The sequence below is a fragment of the Toxotes jaculatrix genome, chromosome 23, assembly GCF_017976425.1.
Source record: "Toxotes jaculatrix isolate fToxJac2 chromosome 23, fToxJac2.pri, whole genome shotgun sequence".
Classification (NCBI taxonomy): Eukaryota; Metazoa; Chordata; class Actinopteri; family Toxotidae; genus Toxotes; species Toxotes jaculatrix.
The window spans coordinates 11,800,424-11,816,189 of record NC_054416.1 but is presented as its reverse complement, the minus strand read 5'-3'; the positions used below and the strand labels follow the sequence as shown (position 1 = coordinate 11,816,189).

Sequence of the window (15,766 nt, the reverse complement as noted above, 5' to 3'; positions counted from 1 at the left end):
CTTTGTCCTCTACACATTGTGAACCAAAGTCTTGACTGAATGGAGATAAAAATAATTTTAACCGCTATTTTAATATGTTGTATCAAGACCAATAACACTAAGAAGTGCAGTAACATGAACTCGAAACCACCAACTGTAGAGAGAATCAGATCTTTTTTTCGTATTTCCCCAGTTTTTCATATTCGATTTGTTCTGTTCATTAATTAAACTTCTCTCTCTCTGATTAGCTGTTGTTTTAATTTGCTGTTGACGCTGTTTGTTGTTATGCATTCTCAAACTCCCACCATTAGTACACAGTTGTCCTCAGGTCCCACTGTGCTTTTTGCTCCAATAAGTGATGTGTACTTCACTCATTCACTCCTTCGTTCTTGCAGAGACTCAATATAAGGAAATGTGTCATCATTGTCTTTTTCTGACTCCTCCTCCATCAAACATTGTGTGTTTTCATTTCCTTCTTCTTTTTCTAAGATCAAAGACAAACAACATTTAACAAAGACAAAGACTGAGAGCAGAACAAAGATGTATCTGAGAATCAAAACTAAACACTTGTGAAAAAATACTATATTTACCTTTATTCCTTTACTTTTTATCATTCCATTTCATACCCTGTTTATTATGATAGATATGTGTCATAGCTGTAGCAGGAGGCCAAGCTTTAGACTGTAAATGAACCTTTAAGACAAAGCTAAATGCAGATCACACAGATTGTCGCTACAACATGCCTGTCCCAAACCAATTTAGATATCTGGGTTACCAGTGCAGAGAAAGAGTCAGTGCTGGTATATTTTGGATTCCAGTTAATCTTTTCTGAAGCATTAAGGCAGATGTTGACGTAGCTTGTGAATGTAAAGTCGTCAAATAGGTTTGTGTAAAGCACAGATACATGAATATAACAAGTTTTAGTCTTTGAATACAGCTCTGTTATAAAGTCTGTACAAGTACAGAGGCTGATATTATTCAGTCATTAGCAAGAACTCAGATCACACTGTGCTGTCTCTTCCTGTGGAGAGACACGTCTCTCTCTCGCCCTTCCCTCCCCCCAGAGACCATCTCCCTATGAATGAGTCTGACAGTCATCAGTGTCCTTTGTGGCTGATCCTCACCAAATAGAAAATATGTCCATTGCCCTTTCAGATGAAGATCGGATGGAAGAAACAGACAGAGATGCAGAAAGAGAAAGACAGAGACATGAGCCAATAAAAGCCAGCTCTTTATTTATACAGGAACTTGATTACAACCAAATATTTTACCACCACCCATGCAGAAAAGCAACATAGCAGATTAATGTGACAAAGCATCAGTAACAGTCCAGGTTGCAGTTGCTTCCTGAGTCTATCTGCTGACATTATAAATGACATGAGTCTCCACTTGTCTCGGTGATGCAGGCTTCCTGTTTCTTATTGTTTCTGGAAGGAACCTCAAAGCTGCAGAGTTCAGGTCATCAGAGCCCAGATTCTGTAAATCAGAGCATATAGAGTCAAGATGTTTTAAAGAAACCAGCTGAGAGTCTGTGAGGCCCAAAGAAACCAGCTGAGAGTCTGTGAGGCCCAAAGAAACTAGGTGAGAGTCTGTGAGGCCCAAAGAAACCAGCTGAGAGTCTGTGAGGCCCAAAGAAACCAGCTGAGAGTCGGTGAGGCCCAAAGAAACCAGCTGAGAGTCTGTGAGGACCATGTTTTCTCAAGGAATAATGTATTTTTTCCAGGACATTCAAGCATTTAGTGTTTCTGCACTTAAACATGATGAAACACATCACATATGATTAAGGTTCATCACGTTTTCTCTTTTAAACAAATAAGATGCTTCACCTTTCTTCCAGGATGCTTTTCTTCATTTTCAGCTAAATGAAAAAAGACAAAACGTCTAATGAGTTAACGATTAATGACCAGATAAACTGATGTGAACCTGTTTGTCACAACTCACAAAACATACAGGACGTGTAACATATAATGCACCTGTACACAGGAAACACAGACAGTACCTTTCCTGATTTTAACAGTCAGAATAATGATGACTATAGTCAGAAAAACAGTCAGACCACCCAGGATCACACTCATCAGGTTTGTCGTTCCATCAGGCATTTCTACAATAAACATGATATATCAAGCTCTGTGTTTCTATCTGGAGGCTTTTAACATGGTTATTATTGACATAACATGTGCAATGAAGAACATCTTCAGAGAGGGAAGGAGAACCTTACTTTCAGTCTGACAATCAGCTTCATCATCAGATTCACCATTATCTGCCAAACACATGGAAACTAAACTATTAGACTCTGATTGGTTTCTTGTTTTTCTTTGTGCAGTTTTCACACAACTCTGACAACAAATTTGAAACATGATGAGAAACAGACGTCTGTGAAAGAGATTAGACTTAAATACAATCTTACCTTGAACTTTTAAATGTGTCGTACAGCCGATTATTGTGTTTTCGTTCATGTAAAATCCACAGAAATACAGTCCAGAGTCAGATAAATCCACTCGCTTTATTTTAAGGAAGACAGTGGTGACGTTGGAGCTCATTTCAAATCTATTTTCAGATCCATCACAGTATGAAGGTTTGTCCTCAGGGTTGTATATGGAGGAGACACAGCTGACCTTTGTTCTGTTGACCAGTCTGAACCAGTCTGTCTGAGTTGTTTTTCTGGAAATGTTGGAGCACAGCAGTGAGACTTCTTGACCAGGCTGGACCTCCACAGTCTGAGTCTCAGACACTGACACACAGATCCAGTCTGAAACAAACAGCAGAGACAACAAGAGATTTGATCTCTCTCAGTGTATAATGTCAGAGTTTGAGGCAACAAGAAGAATGAATTCAGCTCTAATTTACAAGTTTAAACTCTGGTGGGTTTCTGGTTCCATTACTTGGTGCTGAGAGTAATTAGTTAATAATAAAGTACTTACTGGTGCAGCAGAGAAATAAAGCTGTTATCAAGGTAAAGCTCCTCATTGTGCGTTTAATGGTGTCACTGCCAGGATCGTCTGAACCACTGAGCTCATATACAGGGGTCTAGAGGGGCGGGCTGTCTTTTATCTTTTATCTTGACGCTCACACATACCAGCAAATAGAACGCAATGCCTCTGCATATACACACCATGTTAATGTGGCTCCAGCCAATAAACCTTAAAAATAAAAGCTGAAAAATGACCTCACTGGAAAGTTTGCAGCTCTCAGAGTCAACTTTTCACAGCATGTCTCTGCGTCTGATGCTGAGACAAAAGTTGCCACAATGAACTGAATCCTAAAGATCAACTGCTCAGTGACTGCTGCAGTTTTCTATAACCATCATCACCTAATCCATAACAGTCTCATATGATATATGAAATATGGCAAGAAGACAAAGTGATGGACCTGTAGCATCATATTGTCATGAATGATGCTGCTTTTTATGGATGTTGTTTTTCAGAGGGACTGATATTTTGTGTCTGATGATCATCTACCAAGGATCAACTCAGATATAATAATGTTGTTGATGGATTTGTTTGCTCTATGTCCTCGAAAGTGTCGTCTTCAAAAACCACAGCAGCTTTTTAATGTTCTTATCGATGTTCATATCTGTCCTGATGACTCCCACCAACATGCTTTTTTTCATTTCATATTTTGTATCAACCGTACTGAGTTTTTATGTATTTTCATGAATGGTTAAAAGACATATAGATGTGAATTTCCAAATGATGCAGACGACAGTTTTCACATTCATCATTCTAGATTTCCGCAATGTCCTTGAGTCAGGTCATGTTCTGTTGTTTCCTCGTGTGTCATTTTATTTATATTCCATTTTTATTTTGAAATCACTGACCTTCTGTATCATTTCAGAATCACTTCCTGTCCTCCTTTGTTTCCCACCTCTTTGATTACCTGTCCTACCCTAATGTTTTGCACCTGTGTCCAATTGTCTCCCCTCCTCCTCGTGTATTTAAGCTGTTTTCTCTTTTGTCTGTTGTCAGATTGTCTTAGTCTATTGTGTCCAATGTTCCAGCTGTTTCCCTCTTTCAGTCCTCCTCTATGTTTAGACCCTGTTTTCCTTGTAGTTCCTTGCAGTGGTTAGCACTGTCTCCTCACAGCAAGAGGGTTCCAAGTTTTAACCCGAAAATATGTAAATAAGGTTAACTAGCTACTCTGCATTGACCTTTGGTGTGAGTGTTTGTGTGTGTAGTTGTCTGTCTTTGGCCCTGCCACTGACTAGTGACCAATCCAGCTTGTACCCCGCCTCTCGCTCGTAGTCAGCTGGGATAGACTGATAGTATCAGGAACCTTGGTGGTGCATAGTTGCTCATAAACCAACAGATCTGACAACCAGTCGTATCTTTGTTCCATCCAAGTTTTCTTTAGACTGTTTTTGAGAAGCATGTGAGTCCACAGGGGCTCAACTCTGCTGAGTCACCACAGGGTGCTGGTTCATCCTGTTATTTCTTTACTTCAGTATTTTCTTAAAAAAGCCTAAATACAGCAGCTAGTTTCATTTGTCCTAAACAACAGGATAGTTTTCTTTGCTTCCTTTAAAACAGAGATGTCCAAACTTTTCCACAAAGGGCCGTGTGGCTGCAGGTTTTTGTTCCAACCATTGAAGAGCACACAGTTTAACCAAACAAATGTCTGAAGACTGAGATCAGTTGATTAAATGAGTCAAGTCTGGGGGGCTGCTTCTTGGGTGGAACAAAAACCTGCAGCCACACGGCCCTTTGTGGAACAGTTTGGACACCTCTGCTTTAATATGTTGTATGATGTGTATCTCACTCACTCCACCCCCTACAGACCATTTCAGTCTCTCTATAAGACAGTTTAACAGTCATCAGTGTCCTTTCTGACTCCTCCTCCATCACACATCAATCATACTCTGTTTCCTCTGTGTGTACCTCACTCCCTCCTCCTCTGCTGCAGACCTCCATCTAACTCACTGTCAGAGAATGTCCTCACTCCTCCTTCAAACACCAAGTAAATGTTTTTATTGGCTGAACAGACTTTGATTGAGAGAAAGCAAATGCTGACAATTGAAGCTCTGCAGCAGAAAGACACTTGAAAAAGGATCAACATCACATCTTTATTGCAAAATGACATTTTTTGAGCAGAGTGTTTCTTCCTCTGAGCAACAAGCCAGACAAAGACCCAGAGCATATGAATGTGATACAGCATCAGTTCCAGTTTCCTCCTGAGTCTATCTGGTGGCAGCATAAACAACATTTGGCTCCAGCTCTCTTCTTTTTGCTTTTGCTTGAAAAGTCACTGCTGCGTAGTTCAGCTCATCAGAGCCATGATTCTGAGAAAAGAAGATTTACAGTCTTAATGTGGAGACTTGACATGATCTTAATTCCCACACAGATACTGGATTTTTCAGGCTCATACCAACATTGATGTCTGGTCAATATTCATTTAAAAGAAATAAATATGAATTAGATGTAAAATCAAAGTTGGATTTACCTCACTTTGCTCTGGCTTCTGTTCTTCTTTATCAGCTAAGTGACAGAAACAATACATCTGGTCAGTTTATTGATCTTTGTGAAGCAGGAGTTTTGTGTTTTTAAACATATTAACACAAATTTACGAGAATTTGAAAGTAGCAATGAAATAAAATATAAAATAGACACAGTAGCTCTAAAAAGTACCTGTCTGAAGTTTCCTGTTTTGAACAAACAGACCAATGATGACCATTACAAGGAAAACACTCAGACCAGCCAGGATCACACTCATCAGCTTTGCTGTTCCATCAGACTCTTCTACAAGAAACATAATGAAGTTAGACTCTATTTAACCTTTAGAGACTTGAGAACTGACTGAAATTCAAATGGAAAACAACTAAATTTAGCACAATGAAATAAATCTCACCTTTACATTTGTTGTCCATGTCATCATGTGACTCACTGCTGCCTTTGAAAGAAATTAAGTTTGATTCGGTTTTGAGTTTATTTTGACAGACATACATCATAACCATAATAGCCACACACAGAGGATATTAAAATCTATTTGTAATATGATCAGAAAAAGACAGAACAATGGAACCAAAAGACAGAAAATACTTGACAGTAAACTCACCTTTAACCTTTAAATCAATCACTGTGAAATTTGGACGTCCACCGTGGTAAAATCCACAGAAATAAAGTCCAGAGTCAGAGAAATCCACTTGTTTGATTTTAAGAAATACAAACAAACCAGCAAATCTCATTTCAAATTTTCCATTGTCATATCCATCACAGAATTCAGCTTTGCTGTTAGACCTGGACATAAAAGAGATACAGCTGACTCTGGTTCTGTTGATCAGTCTGAACCAGAATGTCACAGTTTCTTTTTTGGAAATGTTGGTCAGCAGTTTGGCTTCTTGACCAGGCTGGACCTCCACAGTCTGAGTCTCAGACACTGAGACACAGATCCAGTCTGAAACAAACAGCAGAGACAACAAGAGATTTAGTTGTTTCAAAGCAACATGAAGGGAAACAATAGCTCTTAATGAAAGTCAGCAAGAACCTAATGAGGAAATAAGTTTGATTGACAGCAGGTTAAACACACAATAATAAAATGAATAATGATCTTGAGAGTAAATGAGTTCCAGTTCTTACTGAGGCTGCAGAGAATGAAAGCTGTTATCAAGGTAAAGCTGATCATCGTGTGTACGACTGAAGCTCTGCAATGTCCGTAACTGAAGTGAGTCCAGGAAGGGTACGTCTTCAACATAAAGAGGAGGTGTGCTCTTCTTCTTTCTGTTCCTCTAACTCATCACAGAAACGCCTCCAAGAAAATACGTGTTGACGCAAACTTTTATGCTCAAGGAGCAAAAGTTAAGCAATAATCAGGAAATAATTCAGTGAGACAGAAGTTATCCATGGAGCACAGTGTGAGAGTAATTCAGTGCCATTACTTACTGAGGCTGGAGAGAAGTAAAGCTGTTATTATAGTAAAGCTCATCTTTGTGCATATGATCATTTTACTGCAATGGAACTTCAAATCACTGAGTCTCAGGAAGGAGGTTTCATTAAAGAGGGAGGTGGTTTTTTCTATACATATCTTGTGGAGCACGGGCCACACAATAACCTCCCATACCCCTCACACATAGTGCTCTATTGTAGTGGCAGCACAAAGATACCATCATGCAGCGACAACGCGATAAAACAGTTGCATTCACATGATGCAGTGCAAGTTGAGGTCAAGGTATTTTGGTTTATTACAAAAATAAGAGTCAGTAACATGAACTCTAAACCACCAACTGCAGAGAGAATCAGGTCTTTATTCCGTATTTCCCCAGTTTTTCCTGTTTGATTTGATCTGTTCATTCGTCAATTATCTCGTTGTCAGATTCGCTATTGTTTTAATTTACTGTTGATGCTGTTTGTTGTAATGCATTCTCAAACTTCCATCATGTTGATAATTTTAGAAGAGTACCCATTTCCACAGTACAAACAGAGTCATGCTACACTCTGTTCCTATGAGTTTGTCCTCTGTAACAGCAGCACTGTTTTCAATCACTAATAATTTGAAGCTGATTCTACTTTGCCGTTTTTTATTCATTGTGTTACGTCACTGTCAATGAACTCAACACTTTCCTAAAATTATCTTTTTATATTTGAGGTTGAACATAAACTGTCACCATTTCTCTATGTGTTGATCTGTACTATGTATTTATACTGTAGGTATCACAGTTTAATGAGGAAGACGCTGTCGTCTTTCTCTGTAAGTATGAGGCTCCATAAGACCTGTTTTTCTTCCAGCAGGTGCTGATGTCCTGTATAAAGGTAGTACAGCTTCTGTTGTTTGTGGTTTTATTGAAGTGAAAGGCCAGTCTTCTGAGGCTTTCATTTTGGCTGATACACATATGGTTCTCACCACAGTGGAAAATGACAGGGGGAGGGGGCACAAGACTTGTTGTGTGGCTGCATGTGCATGCAAACACAGCCAGTGCAGAAAGGTTCCTTTAATTAAATTAGAACAAACTTCACATATCCAACCAGAGAAAACACTTTCTTGTGCAAACATTTCCCACATTTCTTTTTCTTTTATCTGAATCCAAATGCAGGTTAAACACATTTAGTCTTGCGACGCATGAGAGCTCAGCTGTGCTCAGACCACACTGTGCTGTGTCTCTGTGTCCAAGACGTGACATGTACCTCACAGCTCCTCCCTCCCTGCAGACTCTCCCTTAAGAACAGGCCCATTATTTTTATAAGTGCAACACAGGAAATGAAACCAGTGTTAACTGCTTCAATTCAGAAAGTTTGACTGTAGATGTCTGATGATTTTCACCTCAGTTGTCCTCAGGTCACACTGTGCTTTTTGCTCCAATAAGTGATGTGTACTTCACTCACTCACTCCTTCGTTCTTGCAGAGACTCAATATAAGGAAATGTGTCATCAGTGTCTTTCTCTGACTCCTCCTCCATCAAACATTGTGTTTTCATTTCCTTCTTCTTTTTTTAAGATCAAAGACAAACAACATTTGAAAAAGTCAAAGACTGAGAGCAGAACAAAGATGCATGTGAGAATCAAAACTAAACACTTGAGAGAAAATAGTATCTTTACCTTTATACAGATAAGATCACTGTGATTAACACAGAATCACTTCCTGACCTCCTGGTTTTCCCGCCTCTTTGATTACCTGCTCTGCCCTAATGTGTTGCACCTGTGTCCAATTGTCTCCCCTCCTCCTCCTGTATTTAAGCTGTGTTTTCTCTTTTGTCTGTTGTCAGATTGTCTTAGTCTCTTGTGTCCAATGTTCCAGCCATTTTCCTCTTTCAGTCCTTTTCTGTGTTTAGACCCTGTTTCCCTTGTAGTTCTCTCTGATTCAGCCTCATGAATCTTTGGATACCTCTGCCAGTGTTTTTTATTAAGTTCTTATGTACTGAAACTTTCCTGCTTTAAAGACCAGTTTGTTGCTTTTACTCTTTTACTGAGATTTTTGAGTTTTTCTTTTGAGACCTTTGTTTGTTTGCAGCTTAAATTTTATTGTGTTAGATCTGCTGCTCATATAGCAACACTTATAAAAGCTAGTAGTATATTTGTGCATTTGAAGTTTTCCTTAGACTGTTTTTGAGAAGCATGTGAGTCCACAGAGGCTCAACTCTGCTGAGTCACCACAGGGTGCCTGTTCATCCTGTTGTTATTTCTTTCCTTCAGTATTTTCCTAAAAAGCCTAAATACAGCAGCTAGTTTCATTTGTCCTAAACAACAGGTCAGTTTTCTCTGCTTCCTTTAAAACTTTCCTTCAGAGCTTGGAGGCCTCATGATTTTCAGCTCAGCTGTGCTCAGACCACACTGTGCTGTCTCTTCCTGTCAAACCTGTGATGTGTATCTCACTCACTCCACCCCCCACAGACCATTTCAGTCTCCCTATAAGACAGTTTAACAGTCATCAGTGTCCTTTCTGACTCCTCCTCCATCACACATCAATCATACTCTGTTTCCTCTGTGTGTACCTCACTCCCTCCTCCTCTGCTGCAGACCTCCATCTAACTCTCACTGTCAGAGAATGTCCTCACTCCTCCTTCAAACACCAAGTAAATGTTTTTATTGTCTGAACAGACTTTGATTGAGAGAAAGCAAATGTTGACAATTGAAGCTCTGCAGCAGAAAGACACTTGAAAAAGGATCAACATCACATCTTTATTGCAAAATGCCATTTTTTGACCAGAGTGTTTCTTCCTCTGAGCAACAAGCCAGACAAAGACCCAGAGCATATGAATGTGATACAGCATCAGTTCCAGTTTCCTCCTGAGTCTATCTGGTGGCAGCATAAACAACATTTGGCTCCAGCTCTCTTCTTTTTGCTTTTGCTCGAAAAGTCACTGCTGCGTAGTTCATCTCATCAGAGCCATGATTCTGAGAAAAGAAGATTTACAGTCTTAATGTGGAGACTTGACATGATCTTAATTCCCACACAGATACTGGATTTTTCAGGCTCATACCAACATTGATGTTTGGTCAATATTCATTTAAAAGAAATAAATATGAATTAGATGTAAAATCAAAGTTGGATTTACCTCACTTTGCTCTGGCTTCTGTTCTTCTTTATCAGCTAAGTGACAGAAACAATACATCTGGTCAGTTCATTGATCTTTGTCTTTGGTGAAGCAAGAGTTTTGTGTTTTTCAAGCATATTAACACAAATTTTAAAGAATTTGAAAGTAGTTACAAAATCAATATAAAATAGACACAATAGCTCTGAAAAAGTACCTGTCTGAAGTTTCCTGTTTTGAACAACCAGACCAATGATGACCATTACAAGGAAAACACTCAGACCAGCCAGGATCACACTCATCAGCTTTGCTGTTTCATCACACTCTTCTACAAGAAACATAATGAAGTTAGACTCTATTTAACCTTTAGAGACTTGAGAACTGACTGAAATTCAAATGGAAAACAACTAAATTTAGCACAATGAAATAAATCTCACCTTTACATTTTCTGTCCATGTCATCATGTGACTCATTGCTGCCTTTTAAAGAAATGAAGATCGTTTCAGTCTTGAGTTTATTTTCACAGACATACATCATAACCATAATAGCCACACACAGAGGATATTACAATCTACTTGTAACATGATCAGAAACAAAACAGTACAATGGAACCAAAAGACAGAAAATACTTGACAGTAAACTCACCTTTAACCTTCAAACGAATCATGGTGAAAATTGGATGTGAATTATTGTAAAATCCACAGAAATAAAGTCCAGAGTCAGAGAAATCCACTTGTTTGATGTTGAGAGAGACAGTAGAGATGTTGGATGTCATTTCAAATTTTCTTTGGTCATATCCATCACAGAATTCAGCTTCTTTGTTAGACCTGGTCATAACAGAGATACAGCTGACTCTGGTTCTGTTGATCAGTCTGAACCAGAATGTCACAGTTTCATATTTGGAAATGTTGGAGATCAGCAGTTTGGCTTCTTGACCAGGCTGGACCTCCACAGTCTGAGTCTCAGACACTGAGACACAGATCCAGTCTGAAACAAACAGCAGAGACAACAAGAGATTTAGTTGTTTCAAAGCAACATGAAGGGAAACAATAGCTCTTAATGAAAGTCAGCAAGAACCTAATGAGGAAATAAGTTTGATTGACAGCAGGTTAAACACACAATAATAAAATGAATAATGAGCTTGAGAGTAAATGAGTTCCAGTTCTTACTGAGGCTGCAGAGAATGAAAGCTGTTATCAAGGTAAAGTTGATCATCGTGTGCACGACTGAAGCTCTGCAATGTCCGTAACTGAAGTGAGTCCAGGAAGGGTACGTCTTCAACATAAAGAGGAGGTGTGCTCTTCTTCTTTCTGTTCCTCTAACTCATCACAGAAACGCCTCCAAGAAAATACGTGTTGACGCAAACTTTTATGCTCAAGGAGCAAAAGTTAAGAAATAATCTTCAAACCAAATTATATATTTGCTGTACGCAAACTTTTATGCTCAAGGAGCAAAAGTTAAGAAATAATCAGGAAATAATTCAGTGAGACAGAAGTTATCCATGGAGCACAGTGTGAGAGTAATTCAGTGCCATTACTTACTGAGGCTGGAGAGAAGTAAAGCTGTTATTATAGTAAAGCTCATCTTTGTGCATATGATCATCTTACTGCAATGGAACTTCAAATCACTGAGCCTCAGGAAGGAGGTTTCATTAAAGAGGGAGGTGGTTTTTTCTATACTTATCTTGTGGAGCACGGGCCACACAATAACCTCCCATACCCCTCACACATAGTGCTCTATTTTAGTGGCAGCACAAAGATACCATCAAGCAGCGACAACACGATACAACAGTTGCATTCACATGATGCAGTGCAAGTTGAGGTCAAGGTATTTTGCTTGAAAACTGTGTCTCAGACGTGTTGCTGAGATCAGACAACTGAGAATCACGTCTTTTTCTGGGCTCACATTTGGCTCTGAGCTCCCATGCTGTCAGTCTTTGTCCTCAACATATTGTAAACCAAAGTCTTCACTGAATGGAGATAAAAATGAAGCTGACCGTCTATTTAACATATGATAAGAAAGCCAATAACAATAAGAGGTGCAGTAACATGAACTCTAAACTGTCATCTGTAGAAAGAATCAGTCTCCATTCCATATTTCCCCAGTTTATCCTTTTTGATTTGATCTGTTCATTAGTCAAACGTCTCGTTTTCTGATTTGCTGTTGATGCTGTTTAAGTCATGCTACACTCTGTTCCTATGAGTTTGTCCTCTGTAACAGCAACACTTTATTCAGTCATTAATAATTTGAAGCTGGTTCTTCTTTACCTTTTTTTTGTTCATTGTATTAAGTCACTGTCATTGAACTCAAAACTTTCCTTTTCTTTTTACCAATTCAGTAAACAACAATCAACATTGTATATCATGTTTTCATGTTTGAGGTTGAATGTTGTTTCACCATTTCTCTATGTGTTGATCTGTACTATGTATTTATACTGTATGTATCTCAGTTTAATGAGGAAGACGCTGTCCTCTGGCTCTGTAAGTATGAGGCTCCATAAGACCTGTTTTTCTTCCAGCAGGTGCTGATGTCCTGTATAAAGGTAGTACAGCTTCTGTTGTTTGTGGTTTTATTGAAGTGAAAGGCCAGTCTTCTGAGGCTTTCATTTTGGCTGATACACATATGGTTCTCACCACAGTGGAAAATGACAGGGGGAGGGGGCACAAGACTTGTTGTGTGGCTGCATGTGCATGCAAACACAGCCAGTGCAGAAAGGTTCCTTTAATTAAATTAGAACAAACTTCACATATCCAACCAGAGAAAAACACTTTCTTGTGCAAACATTTCCCACATTTCTTTTTCTTTTATCTGAATCCAAATGCAGGTTAAACACATTTAGTCTTGCGACGCATGAGAGCTCAGCTGTGCTCAGACCACACTGTGCTGTATCTTTGTGTCCAAGATGTGACATGTACCTCACAGCTCCTCCCTCCCTGCAGACTCTCCCTTAAGAACAGGCCCATTATTTTTATAAGTTCAACACAGGAAATGAAACCAGTGTTAACTGCTTCAATTCAGAGAGTTTGACTGTAGATGTCTGATGATTTTCACCTCAGTTGTCCTCAGGTCACACATGTTTTAGTGGAACAATCTTTTTTTCTGTTAAGTTTGTGATCATGACTGAAGTCTTACTGTGGTGGACTCACACAATGTTAGTCAGTGTTATCTTCTCTATTTTCCATAAAAGCCTAAATACAGCAGCTAGTTTCATTTGTCCTAAACAACAGGTCAGTTTTCTCTGCTTCCTTTAAAACTTTCCTTCAGAGCTTGGAGGCCTCATGATTTTCAGCTCAGCTGTGCTCAGACCACACTGTGCTATCTCTTCCTGTCAAACCTGTGATGTGTATCTCACTCACTCCACCCCCCACAGACCATTTCAGTCTCCCTATAAGACAGTTTAACAGTCATCAGTGTCCTTTCTGACTCCTCCTCCATCACACATCAATCATACTCTTTCTTTCCCCTCAGACAGAAGGCAAAACAATATGAACGACACAGACTTTAATTGAGAGAGAGACAGAAATAAACATGAGCAACAACTGAGCTTGAAAGTAGAAATTTTTGTCAAAATTTATTGTTTTGTCAATGAGCCCTTCCATCCATTACCCACACACACACAACTTCACAGCAGCAGGTGAACACGATAAAGCATCAGCTCCACTCTGAGCTGCTGTTCCAGTGGTTTCCTGAGTCTATCTGGTGGCAGCGTAACAAAGATTTGGCTCCAGCTCTCTCTCTGATGCAGGCCTTCGATTCCTCTTTGGTTTTGCCTGTAAACTTTGAGCTGTGTAGTTCAGGTCGTCTGAGCCCAGATCCTGTAAATCAGAGTATTTAGAGTCACAAAAAAAAAAAAAAAGGTCAGATGTGATGACAGAAGCTCTTCAACAGAATCAACATTGCTGAGACTTACAGAGGTCATATGAGTTTTAAAGCTGATATTTTACAGCTGTTTGAAATGCACCTTTAGACCATAACATACATTTTATATAAGTCTGAAATAAATGAGTTCACCTTGTTTCTCTCAGTCTGCAGTGCTTCACTCAGAGCTATGTGACAAACGACAAAAGTTTGATTATTTCATTATCAGTGACTGTATACTTTGCTTTGGATTTGTCCATCATGTTGATTCATTATACAAGAGGATGTGCAACAGATCATAATAAGTTGTACCTTTCTGAAGTTTCCTGATTTTAACAACCAGACCAATGATGACCATTACAAGGAAAACACTCAGACTGCGCAGGATCACACTCATCAGCTTTGCTGTTCCATCAGACTCTTCTACAAGAAACATAATGAAGTTAGACTCTATTTAACCTTTAGAGACATGAGAACTGACTGAAATTCAAATGGAAAACAACTAAATTTAGCACAATGAAATAAATCTCACCTTTACATTTGTTGTCCATGTCATCATGTGTCTCATTGCTGCCTTTGAAAGAAATGAAGATCGAATATGTTTTGAATTTATTTTGACAGACATACATCATAACCATAATAGCCACACACAGGATATTAAAATGTATTTTTAATATGATCAGAAACAAAAAGAACAGAACAATGGAACCAAAAGACAGAAAATATTTTAGGGTAAACTCACCTTTAACCTTCAAACGAATCATGGTGAAAATTGGATGTGAATTATTGTAAAATCCACAGAAATAAAGTCCAGAGTCAGAGAATTCCACTTGTTTGATGTTGAGAGAGACAGTAGAGATGTTGGATGTCATTTCAAATTTTCTTTGGTCATATCCATCACAGAATTCAGCTTCTTTGTTAGACCTGGTCATAACAGAGATACAGCTGACTCTGGTTCTGTTGATCAGTCTGAACCAGAATGTCACAGTTTCATATTTGGAAATGTTGGAGATCAGCAGTTTGGCTTCTTGACCAGGCTGGACCTCCACAGTCTGAGTCTCAGACACTGAGACACAGATCCAGTCTGAAACAAACAGCAGAGACAACAAGAGATTTAGTTGTTTCAAAGCAACATGAAGGGAAACAATAGCTCTTAATGAAAGTCAGCAAGAACCTAATGAGGAAATAAGTTTGATTGACAGCAGGTTAAACACACAATAATAAAATGAATAATGAGCTTGAGAGTAAATGAGTTCCAGTTCTTACTGAGGCTGCAGAGAATGAAAGCTGTTATCAAGGTAAAGTTGATCATCGTGTGCACGACTGAAGCTCTGCAATGTCCGTAACTGAAGTGAGTCCAGGAAGGGTACGTCTTCAACATAAAGAGGAGGTGTGCTCTTCTTCTTTCTGTTCCTCTAACTCATCACAGAAACGCCTCCAAGAAAATACGTGCTGACGCAAACTTTTATGCTCAAGGAGCAAAAGTTAAGAAATAATCAGGAAATAATTCAGTGAGACAGAAGTTCTCCATGGAGCACAGTGTGAGAGTAATTCAGTGCCATTACTTACTGAGGCTGGAGAGAAGTAAAGCTGTTATTATAGTAAAGCTCATCTTTGTGCATATGATCATCTTACTGCAATGGAACTTCAAATCACTGAGCCTCAGGAAGGAGGTTTCATTAAAGAGGGAGGTGGTTTTTTCTATACTTATCTTGTGGAGCACGGGCCACACAATAACCTCCCATACCCTTCACACATAGTGCTCTATTTTAGTGGCAGCACAAAGATACCATCAAGCAGCGACAACGCGATACAACAGTTGCATTCACATGTTTAGGTGCAAGTTGAGGTCAAGGTATTTTGCTTGAAAACTGTATCTCAGACATGTTGCTGAGATCAGACAACTGAGAATCACGTCTTTTTCTGGGCTCACATTTGGCTCTGAGCTCCCATGCTGTCAGTCTTTGTCCTCAA

At 39.1% G+C, this 15,766-nt stretch overlaps 3 protein-coding genes across 6 annotated transcripts; all 3 read right to left on the bottom strand.

Annotated features, from left to right (window-relative positions):
• Nucleotides 1-1,209: 1,209 nt before the first annotated feature.
• On the bottom strand, nucleotides 1,210-2,956 carry LOC121177260. Of its 2 annotated transcripts, XM_041031510.1 has the most exons (6): nucleotides 2,901-2,956; nucleotides 2,387-2,728; nucleotides 2,198-2,239; nucleotides 1,979-2,080; nucleotides 1,806-1,837; nucleotides 1,210-1,455 (listed from the first exon to the last, which is right to left on the bottom strand). In XM_041031510.1, the coding sequence occupies exons 1-6, from the start codon at nucleotides 2,944-2,946 to the stop codon at nucleotides 1,333-1,335; spliced, it is 687 nt and encodes a 228-aa protein (XP_040887444.1). In that variant the 5' UTR covers nucleotides 2,947-2,956; the 3' UTR covers nucleotides 1,210-1,332. The 2 variants fall into 2 exon arrangements, with proteins under 2 accessions (XP_040887444.1, XP_040887445.1); XM_041031511.1 differs by lacking the exon at nucleotides 1,979-2,080.
• A 2,001-nt stretch (nucleotides 2,957-4,957) lies between these two features.
• Nucleotides 4,958-6,716, bottom strand: LOC121177258. The gene is made up of 5 exons (XM_041031507.1): nucleotides 6,549-6,716; nucleotides 6,028-6,366; nucleotides 5,601-5,711; nucleotides 5,416-5,450; nucleotides 4,958-5,254 (listed from the first exon to the last, which is right to left on the bottom strand). The coding sequence occupies exons 1-5, from the start codon at nucleotides 6,661-6,663 to the stop codon at nucleotides 5,153-5,155; spliced, it is 702 nt and encodes a 233-aa protein (XP_040887441.1). The 5' UTR covers nucleotides 6,664-6,716; the 3' UTR covers nucleotides 4,958-5,152.
• A 2,830-nt stretch (nucleotides 6,717-9,546) lies between these two features.
• Nucleotides 9,547-11,287, bottom strand: LOC121177250. 3 transcript variants are annotated; one of them, XM_041031498.1, is made up of 6 exons: nucleotides 11,104-11,287; nucleotides 10,580-10,921; nucleotides 10,372-10,413; nucleotides 10,152-10,262; nucleotides 9,959-9,984; nucleotides 9,547-9,797 (listed from the first exon to the last, which is right to left on the bottom strand). In XM_041031498.1, the coding sequence occupies exons 1-6, from the start codon at nucleotides 11,216-11,218 to the stop codon at nucleotides 9,696-9,698; spliced, it is 738 nt and encodes a 245-aa protein (XP_040887432.1). In that variant the 5' UTR covers nucleotides 11,219-11,287; the 3' UTR covers nucleotides 9,547-9,695. The 3 variants fall into 3 exon arrangements, with proteins under 3 accessions (XP_040887432.1, XP_040887431.1, XP_040887433.1); XM_041031497.1 differs by having other exon boundaries at nucleotides 9,959-9,993; nucleotides 11,104-11,284; XM_041031499.1 differs by lacking the exon at nucleotides 10,372-10,413 and having other exon boundaries at nucleotides 9,959-9,993; nucleotides 11,104-11,284.
• Nucleotides 11,288-15,766: the final 4,479 nt, after the last annotated feature.

Coding starts and splice junctions, on each gene's coding strand:
- LOC121177260 (XM_041031510.1), bottom strand. CDS start 2,946: ATGAGGAGCTTTACCTTGATAACAGCTTTATTTCTCTGCTGCACCA. Junction 2,081..2,197: donor AGCTGATTGTCAGACTGAAA/GTAAGGTTCTCC, acceptor TGTTTATTGTAG/AAATGCCTGATGGAACGACA. Junction 1,456..1,805: donor AAAAGCATCCTGGAAGAAAG/GTGAAGCATCTT, acceptor TCTGATTTACAG/AATCTGGGCTCTGATGACCT.
- LOC121177258 (XM_041031507.1), bottom strand. CDS start 6,663: ATGTTGAAGACGTACCCTTCCTGGACTCACTTCAGTTACGGACATTGC. Junction 6,367..6,548: donor TTTCATTCTCTGCAGCCTCA/GTAAGAACTGGA, acceptor TGTTTGTTTCAG/ACTGGATCTGTGTCTCAGTG. Junction 5,255..5,415: donor AGAAGCCAGAGCAAAGTGAG/GTAAATCCAACT, acceptor TTCTTTTCTCAG/AATCATGGCTCTGATGAGCT.
- LOC121177250 (XM_041031497.1), bottom strand. CDS start 11,218: ATGTTGAAGACGTACCCTTCCTGGACTCACTTCAGTTACGGACATTGC. Junction 10,414..10,579: donor GATTCGTTTGAAGGTTAAAG/GTGAGTTTACTG, acceptor TTTCTTTAAAAG/GCAGCAATGAGTCACATGAT. Junction 9,994..10,151: donor AAACAGGAAACTTCAGACAG/GTACTTTTTCAG, acceptor TCTGTCACTTAG/CTGATAAAGAAGAACAGAAG.